The sequence below is a fragment of the Salvia splendens genome, chromosome 1 (genome assembly GCF_004379255.2).
Source record: "Salvia splendens isolate huo1 chromosome 1, SspV2, whole genome shotgun sequence".
In the NCBI taxonomy this organism is placed as follows: Eukaryota; Viridiplantae; Streptophyta; class Magnoliopsida; order Lamiales; family Lamiaceae; genus Salvia; species Salvia splendens.
Genome location: NC_056032.1, coordinates 19,700,968 through 19,720,036, shown reverse-complemented (window position 1 = coordinate 19,720,036; position 19,069 = coordinate 19,700,968). Strand labels below are relative to the sequence as shown.

Here is a 19,069-nt window from a genome sequence, read left to right as displayed (position 1 = left end):
TAACGCTTAGTTAGAAAGGTTGATCGAAGGAGCGCTGCAGAATACTTGATATCTGTCGGCGTATTCTTAAGTTTCCCGCCTAGGATCTCCCCGGTTTTACTTGCTTTCGTATTTCCGAAGTGTTAGCTTAGTTTAAATTTCACGTTGTACTGTTCTGAGTTTTAGTTTTAATCAAAGCTATTTTCGTTTTCATTATGGTGTTTACTGTTTCACGTAGTTAATTTTCATTCCAGTCTGAAATTCACTTGATCCAGTAGTTAAAATTTCCTTGATCAAGTTAGTGACTTAAATTCTGTCTAGAGTAAAAATCAGTAGTTAAAAACTCCCAAGTTAAAATGTGGCAGCTGCCAAACCCCTATTAACTACTCACACACTTGATACACTAGCTTCTCTGTGGGATCGACCCCGAACTTGCCGCTTTACTGTTAAAGTAGTGCAAAATTAGAAGTTTATAAATTACATTGGTGGCGTGCGATAGCGAGATCAACTTGATCAAGTGGCAACGACATTTGCTAACTGATCCATCCGGTTCAGTTATCACTTCCATATAACTTGAATCCAAGAGAAAAAAGCCGCAATCGTTAGGCCCGCCACCGCCGATGCTAGACGGAATACGAGAATGAGATCTATCATCATTGTTGTCCGAGTACGACGATATAGACACGTCGTACTCGTCATTTTGTTGGGAACCACCGCTTTCGCCCCCACCTTGATGCATTTCAGCGAGTAGCATGGCCATCCTATGATCTTCTTCTATCTATAAATATAATACAAGTTGAAGTTTAATTAGAAACACAAAAAAAAAATAAAAAACTCAGTCTTATGAAATTATAAAATATGAATTGTAAAAATAATTTTTCATTACTTACTTGCATACGTTCAGCCTGCACTCGGGAAACCTCTTCCACAATTTCTCGACGACTAGGTCGCCTTGATTTTGACTAGGTCGCCTTGCAAACTCAATTCCCTAGCCCCGATCACCACGTCCCGGTCCACCACGAGAAGAAGACATAGTGATAAATGAAAGTAGTATGGATGGAATATGTATGGAGTATGGAATAAGTGGTAAATTACGAGCACAACAACAAATATAGTAGTACGTAGAAACTAGTAAACAACTTGAGCAATTAGAGAGAATGAGGAGAGTATAGAGAAATGGAGATTAAGAGAAGGAAATCCTTGTTAACAAAAGAATGGGGTGAGTAGAAATGAGGGGAAACTGGGGTATTTAAAGGAGTAAAATTGGAAGAAATAAAAAAAATTGAAATTTCAAATTCGGCATGAACCAGTGGTTTACCGCCTGAACCGGCGGTTCAGTCCACGGTTTGCTAACGAAAGCCGCTGGTTTCTGACCGAAAACCGGCGGTTTCTGACCTGTTTTCAGGCCAACGACCTGCACCCCTACGCCTGCCACCTGAAAAGTCACCTGAACCGGCGTAAACCGGCGGTTCAATTTATGTTCTTGGGCTGTCATCGTCGGCGACGGAGTGCCGAGCCTACTACCGGAAGTCTCTCCGGCAGACTCCTATGTCATTTCAAGCTAAGTTCCTATTATCCTTTGAGAATCTGCCATTTTTATGTTCTTGAGATGCTATAGCAACTATGTTCTTGAGTTGCTAAATTTGCCTATATGCAATATCCATCGGATGCTAAGTTGGTATTTTGGGCAGAGGCCTAGTTTTGCCTATATACAATATGTTGAAATTGAAGGGGTTGGCAGCGGAAGCGTGCATAAAAACCGATCACATGAATTTGATCTATTTAGCTGATTATTTAGACAAATTCTATTCGCGTAATTTTCCCACGTATCATGCTCATAACTTGAATTATAATCATGCTTTAGATCAAACAATCCCTAAAACATGCATACTACGGAGTTAGCCAATTTACCTCGTTGATTCACTTAAGAATCGAAGATGGCGTCTTCTCCAGGTGAAGATCTTCAGAACTCGACCTCGGATCTTCTGACTGGTGTCCCGGACTGTAGACTGATATTTGTGTGGGCAAATCTCACCAGTGTACTAGGACTTAAATAACGAAGACAGAAATCCGCTCACGGAATGAGAAGAATTTCGATCCTCTCTCAAATCTGAGGTGGACGAAATTTTTGTTATGGAAAAGTGTGTTTTCTGTCTCCTTTATTCTCCTATTTATATTAAGTCACATATAGGGCCCAGTGAGGGATCTAAGGAAGAATTTGGATATGGCCTCACCCAATCAGTTTTTTACTAATTAAATTGAACCCACAATTTAATACAAGCTCATATTGGAATATTACAAGCAGTCACTACAGAAGTAATATTGCATTGCCTTACCAAATCCGAAATTACAAGTATTCCGGGTTTCCTTTTATTTGTTTAATTCATTTCCCGCGCTTAAGATAGAAACATCCATTAATTAATTAATGTATGCTATGGACTTAATTAATTAACATATTTTAATTTCCAAGAGTGGACTTAGCAAGAAACTCTTATTTATTATTCATAGAGTAATCAAACTCCAACTAGCTAGGTTCCGAATAATAAAACCTTGTTTCGAGCTCCTCTTGTGGATGTTATCAAACGAGACTCTCCTCGCGCACGATTCAATATAATAGCAATCCTAGCACCTTCCAGATAATGATCACCACTACCCAATATACCTGGATCATTGGGTGACGAAAAACCCGCACCTTTGGTAAGTCAAAGTAGTAGATACTCAATATCGTATGCTCAATGCTAACGTACATTGATTAAGAAATTAATTATCAAGACCTCGTCTTTCAGTAGATAGCATAAAGACTTGTCTTGCTGTTAGATCCTTTCAGTGCTATACCACACCAACGTCATCATATTTCAATAAGGCTTAGAAATAATCGGACTGACATTGCAATCTTTCACGATAGGTAATCTAGGCCTATCTAGGTTGTGAAATTCTTATTTTTCTTTGTTCAGGACTGACCGCGTACCTTAAATTGAGCGCAGCCCACAACCGGTCTACTAAAACAAAGACTTAGACTTTGTTATGTTCACTTATACATTTAAATATGCAATAAACATCCATTAAATGTAAAACATAACAACATTATGACAAAAATAATCTGTTGCATTTATTGGAAAATAATAATTAGAGTTTTACAGTATTCAATCACTCGAAAGGTGATTTCTAGTATACAAACCCTAACAGAAATATGTGGAAGAAAAAAAAGTGAGGTATTGATGGTACTCACATTTGTGTGATTGTGAAAGGAACTTGCTGAATTTGTCTCTTTTATGATATGCAAAAGGTCCCGTTGGATTGCTCCCTCCTCCGGTTCGTTGGGAGGATATTGTTGGAGTTATTATTTATATGAGGTGAGGGCATGAAAATGATTGCTGGTGTACATATATATGTGGGAAGATGGCAACTTGACTGACAAATCCCCCCTCAAAATATTCTCTTAGAGCATCCACAGTGGTGCGGAATTCCCGGCGGAATTCTCAAAAACACCTCCTGCCACGTCATAAGGAATTCCCACTGCACTGCCACATCATAAGGAATTCCCATTGCACAGTGGCGGAATTCCCGAAAGAATTCCCGAAGGAATTCCCAAAATTAAACAATTTCCGGAAGTAAGAAATTTACGGAATTAAATAGTCGACACAAATAGGGAAAATTATTCCATTAATAAAAGAAAAGAAAAATACATTTCACCAAATTAAAAAAAATACATTTCAATAATGCTTCACCCCCACATCACCGACGAACCCTCCGCTGCCATACTTCTTCAACAATATCATTCTGGAGTCGAACATGGGCTTGTTTTTGGCGCATGTCAGCGAATGCACGGACTCGATCGACATCGTCGTGGGGTATCCCCATGCGGACATTGCTAGTGGCCACGCCGTGGCTTGGACCCGCAGTATCAGCGTCCTCGTTGGCCCACTCAGTCAGTGCTGGACCTTCATCTTCAACAATCATGTTGTGCATGATAATACATGTTAATACAAGTGGTGCGAATGAAATGAAGTTCAACGGGATGTATATATAGGAACCGAAAAAAAACATTTAATGCATTAAACGAGAATTCCGCGGGCGTCAACGCAATGGCGGACGTCCGCGCGGAATTCCCCGCGGAATTCCACCGATGGCCGCAGAATTGCGAATTCCTTCGTGGAATTCCGTATCCGTGGAAGGGACGCGCAATGGTGGACGTCCACCACGGAATTCCCGCACGCCGGTGGGAATTCCGCGTCTGCCATTGCGGATGCTCTTAGTGTACATATTGTTAATATTTTCTTCCTTTTGATTTCAGTTGAGAGACAGCTCAGGGCAACAACAGTAAAGAAACAATGTCCTTATCTAAGTGGATTAAGCGTTTTCCCTACTGGTGTGGACCAAGGGGACTACTGAAGCAAAGGGACACATAGATGGGCGGAGCGTCTCAAGTTTTATTTTAAAAAATTAGTGTAAATCAGGTGAATAAACTTTTCGTTGTTTTTTGTTTACCACAGTTGGAGAACACCGAGTTCAGAAGGCGAACAGAAGAGGGAGTAGAATCAAATACTGTCCAAGAAGAATCACCTCCCACTCCACCAATTAACTCGGATGCCAACAACAAAGGAAGTGAGGACATCACTCTTGTGAGTCCGCTTGAATCAATGGGCACCCCAAATGAGGAAAAACCTTACATGGTTTGTGATCAGACAGATGATCCGAAGATAGGGTTAATCTATACCCACATTGAAAACGAACCAACCCCTGCCAGAAGCTATATATATCAAACCGGATTTGTTGACTATTCTGCATGTGTTTTGGGGAGCTAGTGCTGGAAGCCCAATTGAATTCCTCCATGAGTTCAGTAAAATCTGCAAAGTGCAGAAAAGGCCAAAGGGGTCAAGTGAGGAGGATTTCAAGTTAAAAGCTATCCCCCTCTCTTTGAAGGCCCTCTCTTTGAAGGGAGAAGTAGAGACTTGGTTTAAAGGATTGGAACCAACATCATCAATACATGGTCAGATTTCAATGGGGAGTTCCTAAACCAATTCTTTCCAGCGGCGAAAACAAATGCACTCCGAATGGAAATCAGAGAAGCTACCCAAGGGTATGATGAAAGTCTGAGCAAATATTGGCACAGATACAGAGGTCTTTTGGATGCATGCCCGAACCGTAACCTGTTGGAAGTAGAGGTCTACTCAAGGTTCTACGAGGGAATGGATGCAAAGAGCAAGGACCTGGTGAATTCATCAAGTGGGGAAAGTTTCTCCAAACTCAGATTGAGTAAGGCCAAGATCGTCATAGAGAAACTTCTAAGTGCAAAAAGAGAATATGATGATGCATCAGACACTCTGCCCCAAAGGAATGAGATGAATACTTCCACGATGGATGACAACAATCAGTTGAAGAGCCGGATCGACAAACTTGAGAGAGCGTTCAGTTCAGCAATTGAGTCAAGCCATCTGCAAGTTCCTTCAATCAAACTCCACTTCTAGACTGATCAAGTGAGTCATCGCCAGGATACGGGAGAGATCTGGAGTTCAAATAGGAGTTGGAATCCTGGAGGGCAGGCAGGCGTGTGTCAATATGAATACCCACACTGTGGAGAATGGAGCTGGGCGGAAGGATACTCACCTTTCCCATACCAGTCAGAGCCACATCCAACTGCCACCCAAATGTCCACATGGCAAATGAGATATCCAGATCACCAATCTCACCTCGATTTTCAAGATTATGAGCCTAGTCAACCGACTTATCAAGCAAATTGCCTTAGCCACTATCCATTCTCCCAAAATCAAATCTATTCATCATGGTCATACGATGCAGGGGATTACTTTCCGACAAGGTCAAATGAGGATTGGCCAACTTAGGATCCCCATCATTACCAAAACTAAGCTTGTCCTGATCAACATCAATATCAACCTCAGCCTTAACAGGGTTTTGAACCACCATTGGACAAGAATCATTATGCAAAATCTCCTGAAGAAAAGATTGAGAGATTGATCGTATCCCAGCAGAGCATGTGGCGCTGTTTGAAATCAAATGATGAACTGACACTAGAAATGTAGCACACATATGATGATCAGAAATCCAGCATGGATGAAATGATCTAGCAAGTCGCTCTTCTAACTGATATTATGATCAGAAATCCAGCATGGATAAAAATCAATTAGTATACATTACTCCATATATTTTACTTATATTTCAAAATTCAATCAGCTCATATAGAATTCAATTCTCTTAGATCAAATCCAACACCAAATCTTAGTTACTAACAACAATTTTCATCAAACAACAATCTTAGTTTATCAAAACAAATTAATTTTCATTGTTAAGAGAACTAAACAAATCTAAAGTTGACGGTGCTTTCAACTAATTTGCTTTTAAGTATTCTAAATCCGATTAAGCAAAGTATACTTTTTGATAGGAACAAATTACAAAATAATAAGATTGATAAACATTGTAAAGTTTAATATGTCTTTTAACATATGTCTTTCATTACAATTCAACACCAAATTCATCACAAATTCATCCCAACACCAAAAATTCGAAACCAATTTCAATAATTCAACAAAAATTCGACACCAATTTCAATAATTCACAAATTCAATAATTCAAATTCGATTGGGAGCAGCTAGATGTCGGATTCACTTCGATTTTCGTCGGCTAGATGACGATTCGTCGTCTCGTCGCTGGGCGTGCAGAGGGAGCTGCTGGGAGTGAAGGAAGAGGGGAGAAGCGTCGATTTTTCATTCATTCAAACACGCATGAGCTTGATGCGTGTTTAATTAAAACACGCATGAGAGTAACGCTTGTATACACGCAAGAGACTATCGCGTGTTTGGTTAAAAGACGCAAGAGGCTCACGCGTCTTTCCCATAACGGGAAATGTTTTTTTTTCGGGTACAAATGGCAGATATCATCTCCATGACGTACATTCGTGGAATTTAGCCATTGAATACTATTACTATTAGCGGGAGACGACAAGCAGCACTCACAGGTGGTAGCCAAATTAGCCATGGATACAGCTAGAGAGTTTCTCGAGAATATCACTGCCGGCGAACTAGCCGATCGCGTTTCGCAGCTACGCTTCGCGCCGCATAAACCTCATGCGGAGCCCAGCTTCTACGAGTATTCAATCCTCCGAGGTGTCCGCGTCGACTCGGTCCGACTCGATTCAACACTCTACTGCTCTTTCACTGTCCCCGCTCGTCTCACCGTATGATTTTCCTAATTAGCTCAAGACAGAGTTGTGTATCGGTGCGATTAGCTTTAATTTTTGTTTAATTAGTTGAGGATTATAAGAGGATAGTTGATACAGCCTTGTGTTTCGTGATAAACATTGGATTTTCTGGTTTGAGCCTCCAATTTTTGGTTGATTGGCGCAGGATATAACTGGAAAGTTGAGTGCGGGGGCAATTGCTTCATTGGTTGATGAAATCGGTGCGGCGGCGATCCATAAGTGTGGCAAACCCATGGGTGTTTCGGTAGACATGTCGATCTCCTATATTTCCGATGCTAAGATGAATGTCAGTCATCTATTTTCTTCTCTTATTAGAAAATTATCAAGTGTTCTGTGTTGCTCGTCTTAATTTATTGATTTGCCAGTTCTAGTATGATGCTTGCAGTGAGAATTTCATTTATGACTTGAGACTTATATTTGCAAATAGGTCCAGCCTCTTTGCCTCACTATATCTTGTTTGTTAGTTATATTTAGAGACGACCGCAACCGGCTAGGTTAAGAGATACTAGAAGGGGGTAGGAGACTTGTACAGCAAATAGAATCAGCCTCTGCCCTCTAGGTAGTTTGCCTCACTATATCTTGTTTGTTAATTATATTTATAGACGACCACAACCGGCTAGGTTAAGACAGATGAGAAGGGGGTAGGGGACTTGTACAGAAAATACAATCGTTGTACAGTTGTACTCAATGCCAAAGTATCATTGTGAGAGGTTGTTGGTCTTCGAAACTAATTTGTTGCTTGTGTTTCATTTGTTGTACTATTACTTGTGAACTGCAATTTATGCACGTTTCATTGTTTCAACCGATACTAAGTGGACTCATTGATTCTAGTTGGATACTTTCTTGCTTATGAACTGCAGTGTATGCACATTTCATTGCTTCAACAGATACTAAGTGGACCCGTTGATTCTAGTTGGATACTTTCTTGCTTGTGCTCAGTTAGAACACCATGCATTATGAAATTACAAATCACATGCTTTTTAAGCGCGATATGGATCCGACCCTTTTCTTTGATAGATAAATCTACTGCTACACCATGCAATACTCAAACTAAATAGGCTACATACAGAATATGGATGTGCACCTGAACATGAATTATGTTAATGCTGATTGTCCAAATCTCATACCTGCTCTTTGTGATAATATACCGGACATCTTACTCCTTTTCTTATTGGCGCAGGACGAATTGGTGATTACCTCTCGTTGTTTAGGCCAGCGAGGTAACTACCATGGCACAGGCGTGCTCATACGTAACAGGACAACTGGAGAGATTGTTGCTCAAGGCCGCCATTCCTTATTTAGTTTACCTGCCACTGCCAGCAAACTGTGAGACTGCTTAACTCAATTGAGGTAGAAATGCGTCCAATAAATACATGTTAAATTAAGTTTGTTTCACCATCATGAATCTCTCACTATTTTAAATACAAATATGTACATATATGTGTATGCCCCTCACCACCACCTATCTCCACAAAATAGCCCCTTGAAGATTATTGTCCAATTTTATCTGTCAACTGTATTATGTATGCCTTGTATTTCACATAATTATATGATTTATATCAATGGATGCTCTTTTCATAAAATAAATTGCAATAAATTTTTCATGGAATGGAAAGCTTTTAGGGTTCAAAATCCACCTTCTCCCACCCTCCAGCTCAAAAAGAAAAACGAGTTTGTTATACTACATAGTGTTTAATGTTTATACACATCATATATTACAATACAAATACTTCTTTAGGAGTATGTTAATAAAATTTACATGTCATATATGCCTTATAAATGGTATTTTTATGATTCATCACGTCGCGGAAATTTGCAATAAATGAAATCTAGTGTATGATTGTATTTATAATACTACTCCATATAATAACGACGATGTATTCTTAATTATTTGTTTACATTTAATTACACTGTCATAATTCGTTTAAAAACAATGTCATAATTATATCAGTCCATTTGTATTATAGAGGCAATATATATATATATATAAAATATTTTCTAATTGATTAGCGTTATTGCACATTTAAAATTATATCGTCTTATCTTGTCTTTGTCTTTGTCTTTGTCTTCCTTTTATGTAGTGTTTCTCGCCTATATACAGTGTTTATATGTGCAATTCAATAGTGTGATGCTCGTTTTCGATTAGGGTCTGGTTGCTATACAAAATTGGACTGGAACTGAAATTGAAAATGAAACTGAAATTGGATCGGGCGTAGTTGTTAGAGAAATCAAGTAGAGCGCGAGCGTTCATCTCCCATTAGAGAAATTGGTTTGTTTTAGAAGTAGTTTGAAATCACAACTGTATTTCATTGCTTTTCAAGTTGTTGCATGCAGAGCCTAAAGTTTACAAATGTATATTAATGTGCTCTTAAATAGTCAAATTAATGTAGCATTTTCAATTTTTAAAAGAACCAATGAACATTAACAAAATCACATCTGATCAGTTAAAATTTATTGTTTATGTTCTTCTAATATTGTCATTGAGTTGGAGCATGCACAACGTTGCTGCCGAGAAGAGAAGCGTTCGTGTCATCGGCACGGCAGCCTGGGTGTCGTATTTGTCTGTTGAAAATTGATTTTTTTTAAATTCAAAATTTTAAAAATCAGATTTTTTTTCGCACTTTCCAATAAAATATATCCGTTTTTCCCATTTATTATCTATTTTTTTCATTTCTTTTACTCTAAAGTTTACCTTTTTTCATCTATAAATACCTTCCATTTCATTCCAAAAAAATCACACCCAAATCTCTCAATCTCATTTTCTCTCTCAAATTTTCTAACACTCTATCTCGGTTTAGCTAATGTTTCGGCAGTCCACGGTTGGAACCACTAATATTCCGGTAGTCCGACGTCGACCCCGTTGTCGGATACGAGTTTTTCGGCATCTCCTCCTACCCAAGGCTCGGGCATTTCGGGTGGCTATCGACCTTACCCGACTGACATGCAGAATTGTTCCCCAACACCAAACCGTAAGCATTTAAAATTCTAAGCAGAACACACATCAAAGATTATACCCGACATGTTGACCATCACCAACCTTGGTCCCCACCAACACACATCAAAGAATATATGCACATACTCCAAAAAACATATTCCCCACATGCTCGGCACACTCAGCCAGCCCACCACATAGCGCATATACCAAAACATGAAATCCCTAATCGCATAATAGGACAAAATCGAGACAAATCAATTCATAATAAAACAGAATCGAGATAATTCGACACAAAAATTTGGAACCACTTTTGAAACGAGATGAAACATGAAGCAAAGCTTACCTTCTCAATTTTCATTCGGAGCTGGTTGACTGTGTAGTGCCTTTCTCCTCCTCTCAAACATGTAATTATTATCACGAGGATCACCCAAGCAACGGTGATAGGAGTCGTACACGAACCAACTCATGGAGAACTAGGGTTGAATCGACGGTTGATTTCTATGTAAATCACCGCTGCGAACTACGGTGGAATGGCCATCGAGAACCAGGGTTGAATCGCCGGCGAAAACTAGGATGTTTTCCAAGTGAGAGGGATTGGGGAGATGAACGACGATTGAATGAGGAATTGTGAAGAAAGAGGCGTCGGTTCATTTGTTTTAATTTTGTTAAACCATTTTATGTTTTAATTTATTTTTGTAATAAATATTATTCCCTCCGTCCCATAAAAATATGACAATGGGTATGGCACGGGAATTAAGATAAAATTGGTAAAGTAAGAGAGAGGAGTAGAATAGTATGGAAAAGTAAGAATGGTAGTTAAAGTAGAGTTAGTGGGTAGTGGGACCTACATTATTAAATTGATATAACTTTCAAAAATGGAATGCACATATTTTTGTGGGACGGACAGAAATGGAAAGTGCACATATTTGTATGGGACGGATGGAGTATTAATTTAAAAATTTTAATTTTTGTTTTGGGTTAATTAGATATTAGACATTAATAAAACATAATTATTAACTTAATCCGGTCAAAATCGAATTAAGATTCGTTGACTGTTAAATTTAAACAGTGTCGTCCAATTCGGACTAAATCTGACCCGTTTTTATTTGTAAGTGACCGAATAATTCAAAAGATAATGTTCTGGACTAAAATCGTAAAATTGTCATATGTTCAGGACCAAAAATGGTCTTTAGTCTTAAAAATAATGAAAAAGAAAAATGGGGTTTAGTTGGGTCATTGATGAAAGTAAAAGTTTAGTAAGTTGAAAGTTGTATATGTGGATGAAAGATGAATTGGGTTGAGTGAGGGTAACTAATGACGATAGTCCTATAAGTTTTCGATTAGGTTCTACAAATTGATCGTGCATTCCTCAATTTTATATTGAGGACTTCATTACATCAACCCCCAACCTATTATACTCTCTCCGTCCCTTAAAATTTGGAACCATTTGACCCTGTACGAGTTTTAAGAAATGTAGTAGAAAGTGAATTGAAAAAGTTAGTGGCAGATGAGTTCTACTTTTATATATTAGTTTTAAAATAAAATGTGAATAAGAATGAGTTAGTGGAATGTAGGGTCCACTACCAAAAATGGTAAAAGTGAAAGGTGACAAAATTTTAGGGACGGACGAAAAAAGAAATAAGTGATAAATTTTCGGGGACGGAGGGAGTATATCATAACTGATATTTGACAAAGAATAACATCATAACAACTGATACTTGATAGAGATACTATATTTAACATTAGCAAGTATACTCATAATACAACATCAATCAATATAAAAATATTTGGATTTCAATTTAAGAATTCTGAGTAGCGGCTTCTTTCTGCGTAATTAATCTTGATGTAATCCATGCTTTATTACCACTGCCAAATTCAAGATCACCTCACAGCTTTAGCATGATAACCCGTACCCAAATGGGAATAGAGGGTCAGAAGAATTCTCCCCCGTGTGGATCGGAAGCTTATCGACACTGGTGAACCATGTCACCGGCAGTCGTCCTTCAAATGCATAATCTCCAAAGACAACATCTGTGACTCCCCTTCCCTCGGAACCTGGCAGCCAAGCAACAACCAAGGCATCGATCTTTTCCAAAAGCTGTGGCTCTAAAACCAAAGGCCTTCCTGTGACCAGAATCATCAATGTCGGAACTTTATCTGCAACTAAGTTCACCAACTCAGATCCATTGAAAGGGATTTTGAGCTCCGGATCATCACCACCTGATTCAACATAAGGACCCTCACCCACAGCCACTATAGCAAAAGAGAAATCTTGGCCAGACAATGTTTCTGGAGTAGGATTTAGTTCATATATCACTTCTGCCTCGTCTTCCACTGCTTCTTTTATAGCATCCAAAATCGTTGTTCCTACCAGAGCAATGATTTAAAAAGATGATCAATTAAATGTGCTCAACTGTATCAAATAAATTCACGAATCAGTTCGTTTTTTGGCACTGTGTTCATTTCCATGGTAAACATTGTGATTTTATCCACTGATGCACACACTTAATATAGGAAAACATAAAAATTCAAGATTAGTGAGCAATCTGCATAAGTACATCGTATCCTCGTCATGATCATGAAAATTAAGATGAGAATCCTAGATTAAAAAATACTTCTGTTGATGGATATTACAAGACCTTACCTTCAGTTATTCTGCCAGTTGTTCCCTCCCAGGTAATTGTCCACCCTCCGCACTGAAATCCAAGGTTATCAGCATGTGTTCCCGCAACAAGAATTCGCTTAGCCTTCTTGTCTAGAGGGAGTAAAGGTTTTTTTCCATCCTTCCCATTCTTTAACAAAACCAAGGACTTACGAACAGCTTCACGTGCTAATTCTCTATGTGCCTGAAATAGTAAATTGGCAATTGAGATCATCTCATATGCTACAGTCTCTCTTTCTTATTACCATATAAGTTTCTGAAGTTTCGGATCTACTTAGCAGCCAGAAAATCAATCACGACTCAAGAGAGAGTGGAAATAAAACAAGCTGGGAGTAGAAACTTGCCCTGTATTTTAAAGTTGAGGTTTTTGTCTATGGAACTGATTACAATTTGAAAGATATTTGAACAAAAAACGAATATCATGAGAGATATAAGTATTAAAATTTCACAGAAACGCATGATGTCCAGTTACATCTACAAATCTCCCAAACAAATACTTATAGTCACAAAAGAGTCCAAATGATTTAACAGGGAATCAGATATGCGTTTGATTCTATGAATAACATAAAAATAAAGAAGAAAATACCTTACAACCAACTAATTCTAGTAAAGATGAGTCAGCCAGATGATACTCAAAAAGTCCAGCAACGAATTTGACTCTCAAGATCCGCTCAACAGCATCATCAATGCGGGACATTAGTATCTCCCCTGACTCAACAAGAGAAAGAAATTCATCCAAGAACAGTTCATATCTAAAAGGAACCATTACCTGCATATATGAAGAGACAAGGATAAATTTTTTAACTAGATCAAACAAATTGAGGGATAAGAAATTATATAGACATTATTCCTACTATGTCAATCCCTGCATTTATGGTTGATAGGATGCTCTGACGATAATTTGAACCATGAGGGACATAAAGCCGGTCCAATGCCTCCCAGTCTGATATTATAAAGCCCTGTGGCAGGTTATCGTTCACTATAAAGTAGCTCAATGATTTGATAAATGGAAAAAAAAAAGGAAAAAGAAAAAACATGCAGTCTAAAATGTTCAAAGTGATGTACAACCTCAGTCAATCCTATTTTTTCTCACAGGGAAATATTGACTGGTTACAGAGGACATACGGCTGTAGTGAATAGCATGAGGGTTCTGGTCCTCATAGCTGTTTACAGTTAACCTCATATCTTAGTTTTGCTGGAAAAGCTTTATCTTCAAATACACAAAGATAAGCCACAGACATTTTTGTGAGGTAAACTAATAGAATCTCTCTATGTTGACTTGGTACAAAATTGACGATGAAAAATTATACATATTCCAACAATTGTACCAAACTATAATCATGGGCAATCTGGTGCATAACATTGGCCTTGGTCTGAAGTGTTTAAGTTAGTCTAAGCAGATATCCTTTCTATTTCAACCAAGAATTAGTAGATATAATGCCAATTCAATTTCACACAATGGTTACCTGTTGCCTTCAGTGACATTTTTATGAATTTTCAGTAATTTCTTTTTCTTTTCACATTTGAACTAATAACAAAATTTCACAGTTGAATTGTCTCTGTCTTTTATTAGCATTCTCTGTATTAATCTTATGCCTTGATGGGCTCCTTGAGAAAAAAAACAATGTCAGAGAGCTACCATAATAGAAAAGATAATGATACTTCAAATTTATGTACCTTGAATCCTAGCTTGTTTTTCAGAACTTCGGTAAGAAGATAATGGTCAGTATGCAATCTCTTTCCATTCCAACTAGAGTATGATGCCATTACAGAGCAAACTCCTTGGGAAAGACAATCCAAATATGGTGCCAAGTGAATTCTCTCCAAATCCTCATATAACGTTATGGTATTTCCCTCATTTATACCTTTATCAGTACCACCATCACCAACAAAATGCTTGGCGGATGCAAGAACGTTTTTTCTGTAATACCAGACTATGAGTCAACAACACTTATACAATTTCCAAAGAAAGGTAATATTTCATCATAAATACCAGGCTCTGTATGGTTATTAATTATTATGAAGAAACTTTGGGACAAAATAAACATGATAGTAAAGATAAATTTTTTTTGTTTTGGTTTTTTCACCTTCCAGCCAGAAATGGATAGCCCTTTGGATGCCCTTCAGGTGGCTGTCCTTGCAAGCCTGTAACAAGAGAGGTCATCTTTCTGACTATTTCAGTGTCTTCACTATAACTTTCATAACTTCTTCCCCATCTGGGGTCTCGAGTAACCTGAAATGCTTATTTTTAGTAGTTAGCACTGGAAAATAGTAATATAAAAAAGGAACCACCAGTGTATATGACTAACAAACCTATAAGCAAATAGAAACTACTGAATGTAGACTGCGATAGAAAAGAATCTAAAGCTGCTAGAATAACAGTTTAGTGTTGTACAGTTAGAGGGAAATTATAGTTCCTCATGGGTTAATAAATAAAAAACGAGGTGTTGATGAATGCATAGCATTGATAGTTGATACTCACTCAATCATAATCTGAACGTGAATATACTAGTCTCTAGTATATTCAGCCTTTCCGACAAGTTGGTTATTTACACGATATGTTATCACCTTTCTATTAAAAAAGTACTTACAGCAACACATGGAGCAAATGCATAATGGGCTCCGCTTGCCCTAACTTCAATAGCCGTTACCTCCCCAATCTTCCTGACTAAATCTGCATCTCTATATTGAATTATCAGATATTAGTTTCATCATATAACCAAAGCATCAAAGAATTCCGTTGCATAGAAAATAGAAAATCCTTCATTATATGCCCATGGGTACCATGTTATGGACAAAAATCACATAATCACAGAATGAATTCCACCTAAAAAAAGGGAAAAAACTTTTTGAAATATAAAGGGGTATCGCCACAAAACTTAGCAACTCATCCTATTTTCTGTCAACTTTTAGATCATTAGAAAGCAACGAGAGGATTTTTGAGAAATACCTACCTATTAACCGAAATTCTGAAACACTAAAATGATCATAAATTTTTTTACACTCCATTATTGTATTTCCCTTAGCATCTCCTTTTCCTATTCCAGTAACCCTAGGATCTCCTCAAGCTAAAGAAGCCACTCTTATCTTTATAATAAAAAAACACAGCTCCACTTTTGGTTCGATTTAAATGAAAGTTAGGAAAATAAATACAGTGCATTATTGACTCTTGTGAAATTTCATTTCGAATAAAATTGAAATCACATTTGAAACACCAATTAGAGTCACAACTTTAGCTTCAATCTTACAACTAGTGGTATTGAATTGTTTCTGAATTCATTCAGGAATTTGAATTCAATCTATAACTTTCATGCAATGAAAAGGTCAATTCATAGAGAGTCCTCATAGACTGATAACAACATATATTGAGAATGGAGTTGTACACGCTTGAACTCAATCTAGAAGAAAACCTAGATAAAACGTTATGCTACAAAAATGAACTACCAAAGATTGAATTTATTTAAAAATGAAGTAGTTAATGTCATATTATGCTGACCTAGTGGCGCCAAGGCCAATGTTGTGAGGAAAAATGGTGGCGCCGTAGACATTGTTGTTCCCATGGACGGCGTCGACGCCGTAGAAAATAGGAATGCCGAGGCGCGTCTCCAGAGCCCCCTTCTGGAAGCCGTCGATCATTTCCGCCCAATCCGCCGACTTGGCATTCTCAAACGGCTTGCTTCCTCCTCCACTCAGCACACTCCCTGTATAATTACATCATATCAATCGAATCAAATTGAATTGAAATGGCAGCGAATTAGGTAGAGAAATGCACCGATGAAGCGGTCTCTGATGGCGGCAGCGGAAGCGACGCTGCGCTCGATCTGAGTCATTTGGCCGATCTTCTCGGGGAGAGTCATCCGCGAGAGGAGGTCCTTGACACGCGCCTCCACGGGAGCGGTGGGATCCTTGTACACGCAATCCATGGAAGAGAGCAGCAAATGCAAATGCAAATGCAAATGGAAATGGAAATCTCAGGTGAGAATGCAAACTGGTAAAACTAATGAGAGAGTGAGTGAAGAGATGCTATATTTAATGAAAAGGAATCTACAGAGTTATTTAATTGCACATTCAATAATGACATTGTATAATACAATAAACTACCGGCATTTCTGCATTCGTCATTCATGTGCATTTTCCTTGCCACTCTTTGCAGCCAGGAAGAAAATTAATTTTGGTAGATTATCATGCTCCGACTTGACATTCCAAGAGCATACACGTCCATACTCTTAGAGTATGTCCAAGGGAAGATCGTATATAAAAAAAGTTATATCATGTATTTACCTTCTTAAAAGGTGAAATATATCACTCTAAAAAGTAACACATTTCAAAGGAAAAAGGTATATAGAGAGGTAAATTATTTTTTTAAAAAAAATAATAGTACAAAATATATTAAAAAACATTTAAGTGTAATACCTTTCCCCTTGGAGAAAGTTTTTCATGAAAAGAAGACAAATATGATAATTATAAGATTTTACCTCTCCATTGATGGAGAGGTAAAGATATCTCTTCAAAATGGGAAAAGGTATAATACCTTCTCAAATACCTCTCCCCTTGGAGAATGATTTTTTATGAAAAATAAATATATATAGTAGTTATATCAGTTTACCTCTCCATTTACCTCTCCCCTTGGAAATGCTCTAACTCCAAGGGGAGCGGTAAAGTTAGATAACTACCATATTTACTTTTTTTGCATGAAAAATCATTTGAGAATGTATTATACCTTTTTTTCATTTTGAAGAGGTATCTTTATGGAGAGGTAAAATCTTATAACTATCGTATTTACCTTTTTTGCATAAAAAATCATTATCCAAGAGAGAAGGTATTTGTAGTATCATTTGAGAAGATATTACACTTTATATTTTTTAATGCATTTTGTAGTATTATTTTATTTTTAAAAAACCATTTACCTTTCTAAATACCTTTTTCCTCTGGATTGTGTTACTTTTTGAAAGGGTATATTTCACTTTTTGAGAAGGTAAATAGATGATATATCTCTTCCATTTACATTTCATTGTTGGAGATGCTCTTAGGCAAGAGCATGGATGTGGGCCCGGACCCACATTTATTCATTTTTTTACCCCCTGCTCTTCCGCAAGAGCACAACATACACATCAATCCATGTTCTTCCACAAGAGCATGCTCAAGGTCCACACCATTCTATTATTCAATTTAAATAAAAATATTTCCACATTATTAAAATGCATTAAAAAATACCCGAAATAATATTACAAATTACTAAAAAAATCACATAATTAAAATCCAAAAAAATAAAAAAAATACATAATTAAAATCCTAAAAAAATTACATAATTAAAATCCTACAAATTAAAAATTGCATAATTAAACCCTAAAAAATACATCCATTGAAATTTAAAGAAGACTAGCCCGATGGCGGTATCCCCAATTAAGCTTGGAGAGCTCGTATCATTGCGTGATGTAAATCAAGTTGCTCGGGAGTCATCCGAGATGTATCGGCCATAGTGATTTGACCCAAAAGGACCCACAACGAGTTGGTGGGGGGTGGAGGCGGCACAAAGGGAGCGGGAAGTTGCAGTGCGGATGGGGTCGCGGTGCGACGGCGGTCGGTCGTCGTCTGTTTCCTTCCTTGTGGTCGGCGTTGGGAACTACTCGGGCCGGCGTCAGGGCTATCCAAGTGAGCTCCGGCAAGCTGGCTAGCCACCTTATCCTCGCCGGCGTCAGATAGGGATACCGACCTCGACCGTTTGCTGGAGGAGGATGCGACGCCTCCCCTATACTTTGGATGAGTACGCACCTCCTGCCAAGCGTTGAGATACTTGAATGGTTTGTACTGAATTGAATGGTAAGTCGATATAGCGGCCGTGATGATGTCAACCTCGCTCGTGCCGCTGCCTGTCGACCGCTATTCCTGGAGGTAATACCCTTGGAACTTTTGGATTTCATCGTTGGCTCTTAAGATGGCATTGCGCACCATACTCTCAGTGCGCTCGATGGTTCCATCTGATCGGTAGGCATTGTACCGGCGAAAGACGCGCCACCAAAACCTGTCCCCAGTTTAGTTCGTCTCGGTTTCCGCATCTTCAGAGATTTCTAAGTAGGCTTTGAATAACTTTTCCATCCCCCCGGAGTGTACGGGGTGCGGACGTTGATGTCACCTCCGGTACTGCCACGAGTACGAACACGGACACTACGAGGATGAGGAGGCGCGTCGGAACCGCCCTCCAGTGGCGTCGGGTCGCTCCCTCCCGAGCCTTGTTCGGGAGCCCACCCGTATTTCCCACATCGGGGGCATCTTGCTC

At 38.4% G+C, this 19,069-nt stretch overlaps 2 protein-coding genes across 3 annotated transcripts; one reads left to right on the top strand and one right to left on the bottom strand.

Moving 5' to 3' along the window:
• The first annotated feature begins 6,914 nt into the window (after positions 1-6,914).
• On the top strand, positions 6,915-9,609 carry LOC121797064 (acyl-coenzyme A thioesterase 13-like). 2 transcript variants are annotated; one of them, XM_042195804.1, is made up of 4 exons: positions 6,915-7,171; positions 7,341-7,481; positions 8,376-8,545; positions 9,342-9,609. In XM_042195804.1, exons 1-3 carry the CDS (start codon positions 6,971-6,973, stop codon positions 8,523-8,525), a joined length of 492 nt encoding a protein of 163 aa, XP_042051738.1. In that variant the 5' UTR covers positions 6,915-6,970; the 3' UTR covers positions 8,526-8,545; positions 9,342-9,609. The 2 variants fall into 2 exon arrangements, with proteins under 2 accessions (XP_042051738.1, XP_042051735.1); XM_042195801.1 differs by lacking the exon at positions 9,342-9,609 and having other exon boundaries at positions 6,917-7,171; positions 8,376-8,778.
• Positions 9,610-11,801: 2,192 nt separating this feature from the next.
• LOC121744975 (beta-glucosidase BoGH3B-like) lies at positions 11,802-16,900 on the bottom strand. The gene is made up of 9 exons (XM_042138700.1): positions 16,565-16,900; positions 16,289-16,493; positions 15,384-15,474; positions 14,880-15,025; positions 14,470-14,713; positions 13,647-13,751; positions 13,379-13,561; positions 12,775-12,976; positions 11,802-12,497 (listed from the first exon to the last, which is right to left on the bottom strand). The coding sequence occupies exons 1-9, from the start codon at positions 16,713-16,715 to the stop codon at positions 12,025-12,027; spliced, it is 1,800 nt and encodes a 599-aa protein (XP_041994634.1). The 5' UTR covers positions 16,716-16,900; the 3' UTR covers positions 11,802-12,024.
• Between the last annotated feature and the right edge of the window lie 2,169 nt (positions 16,901-19,069).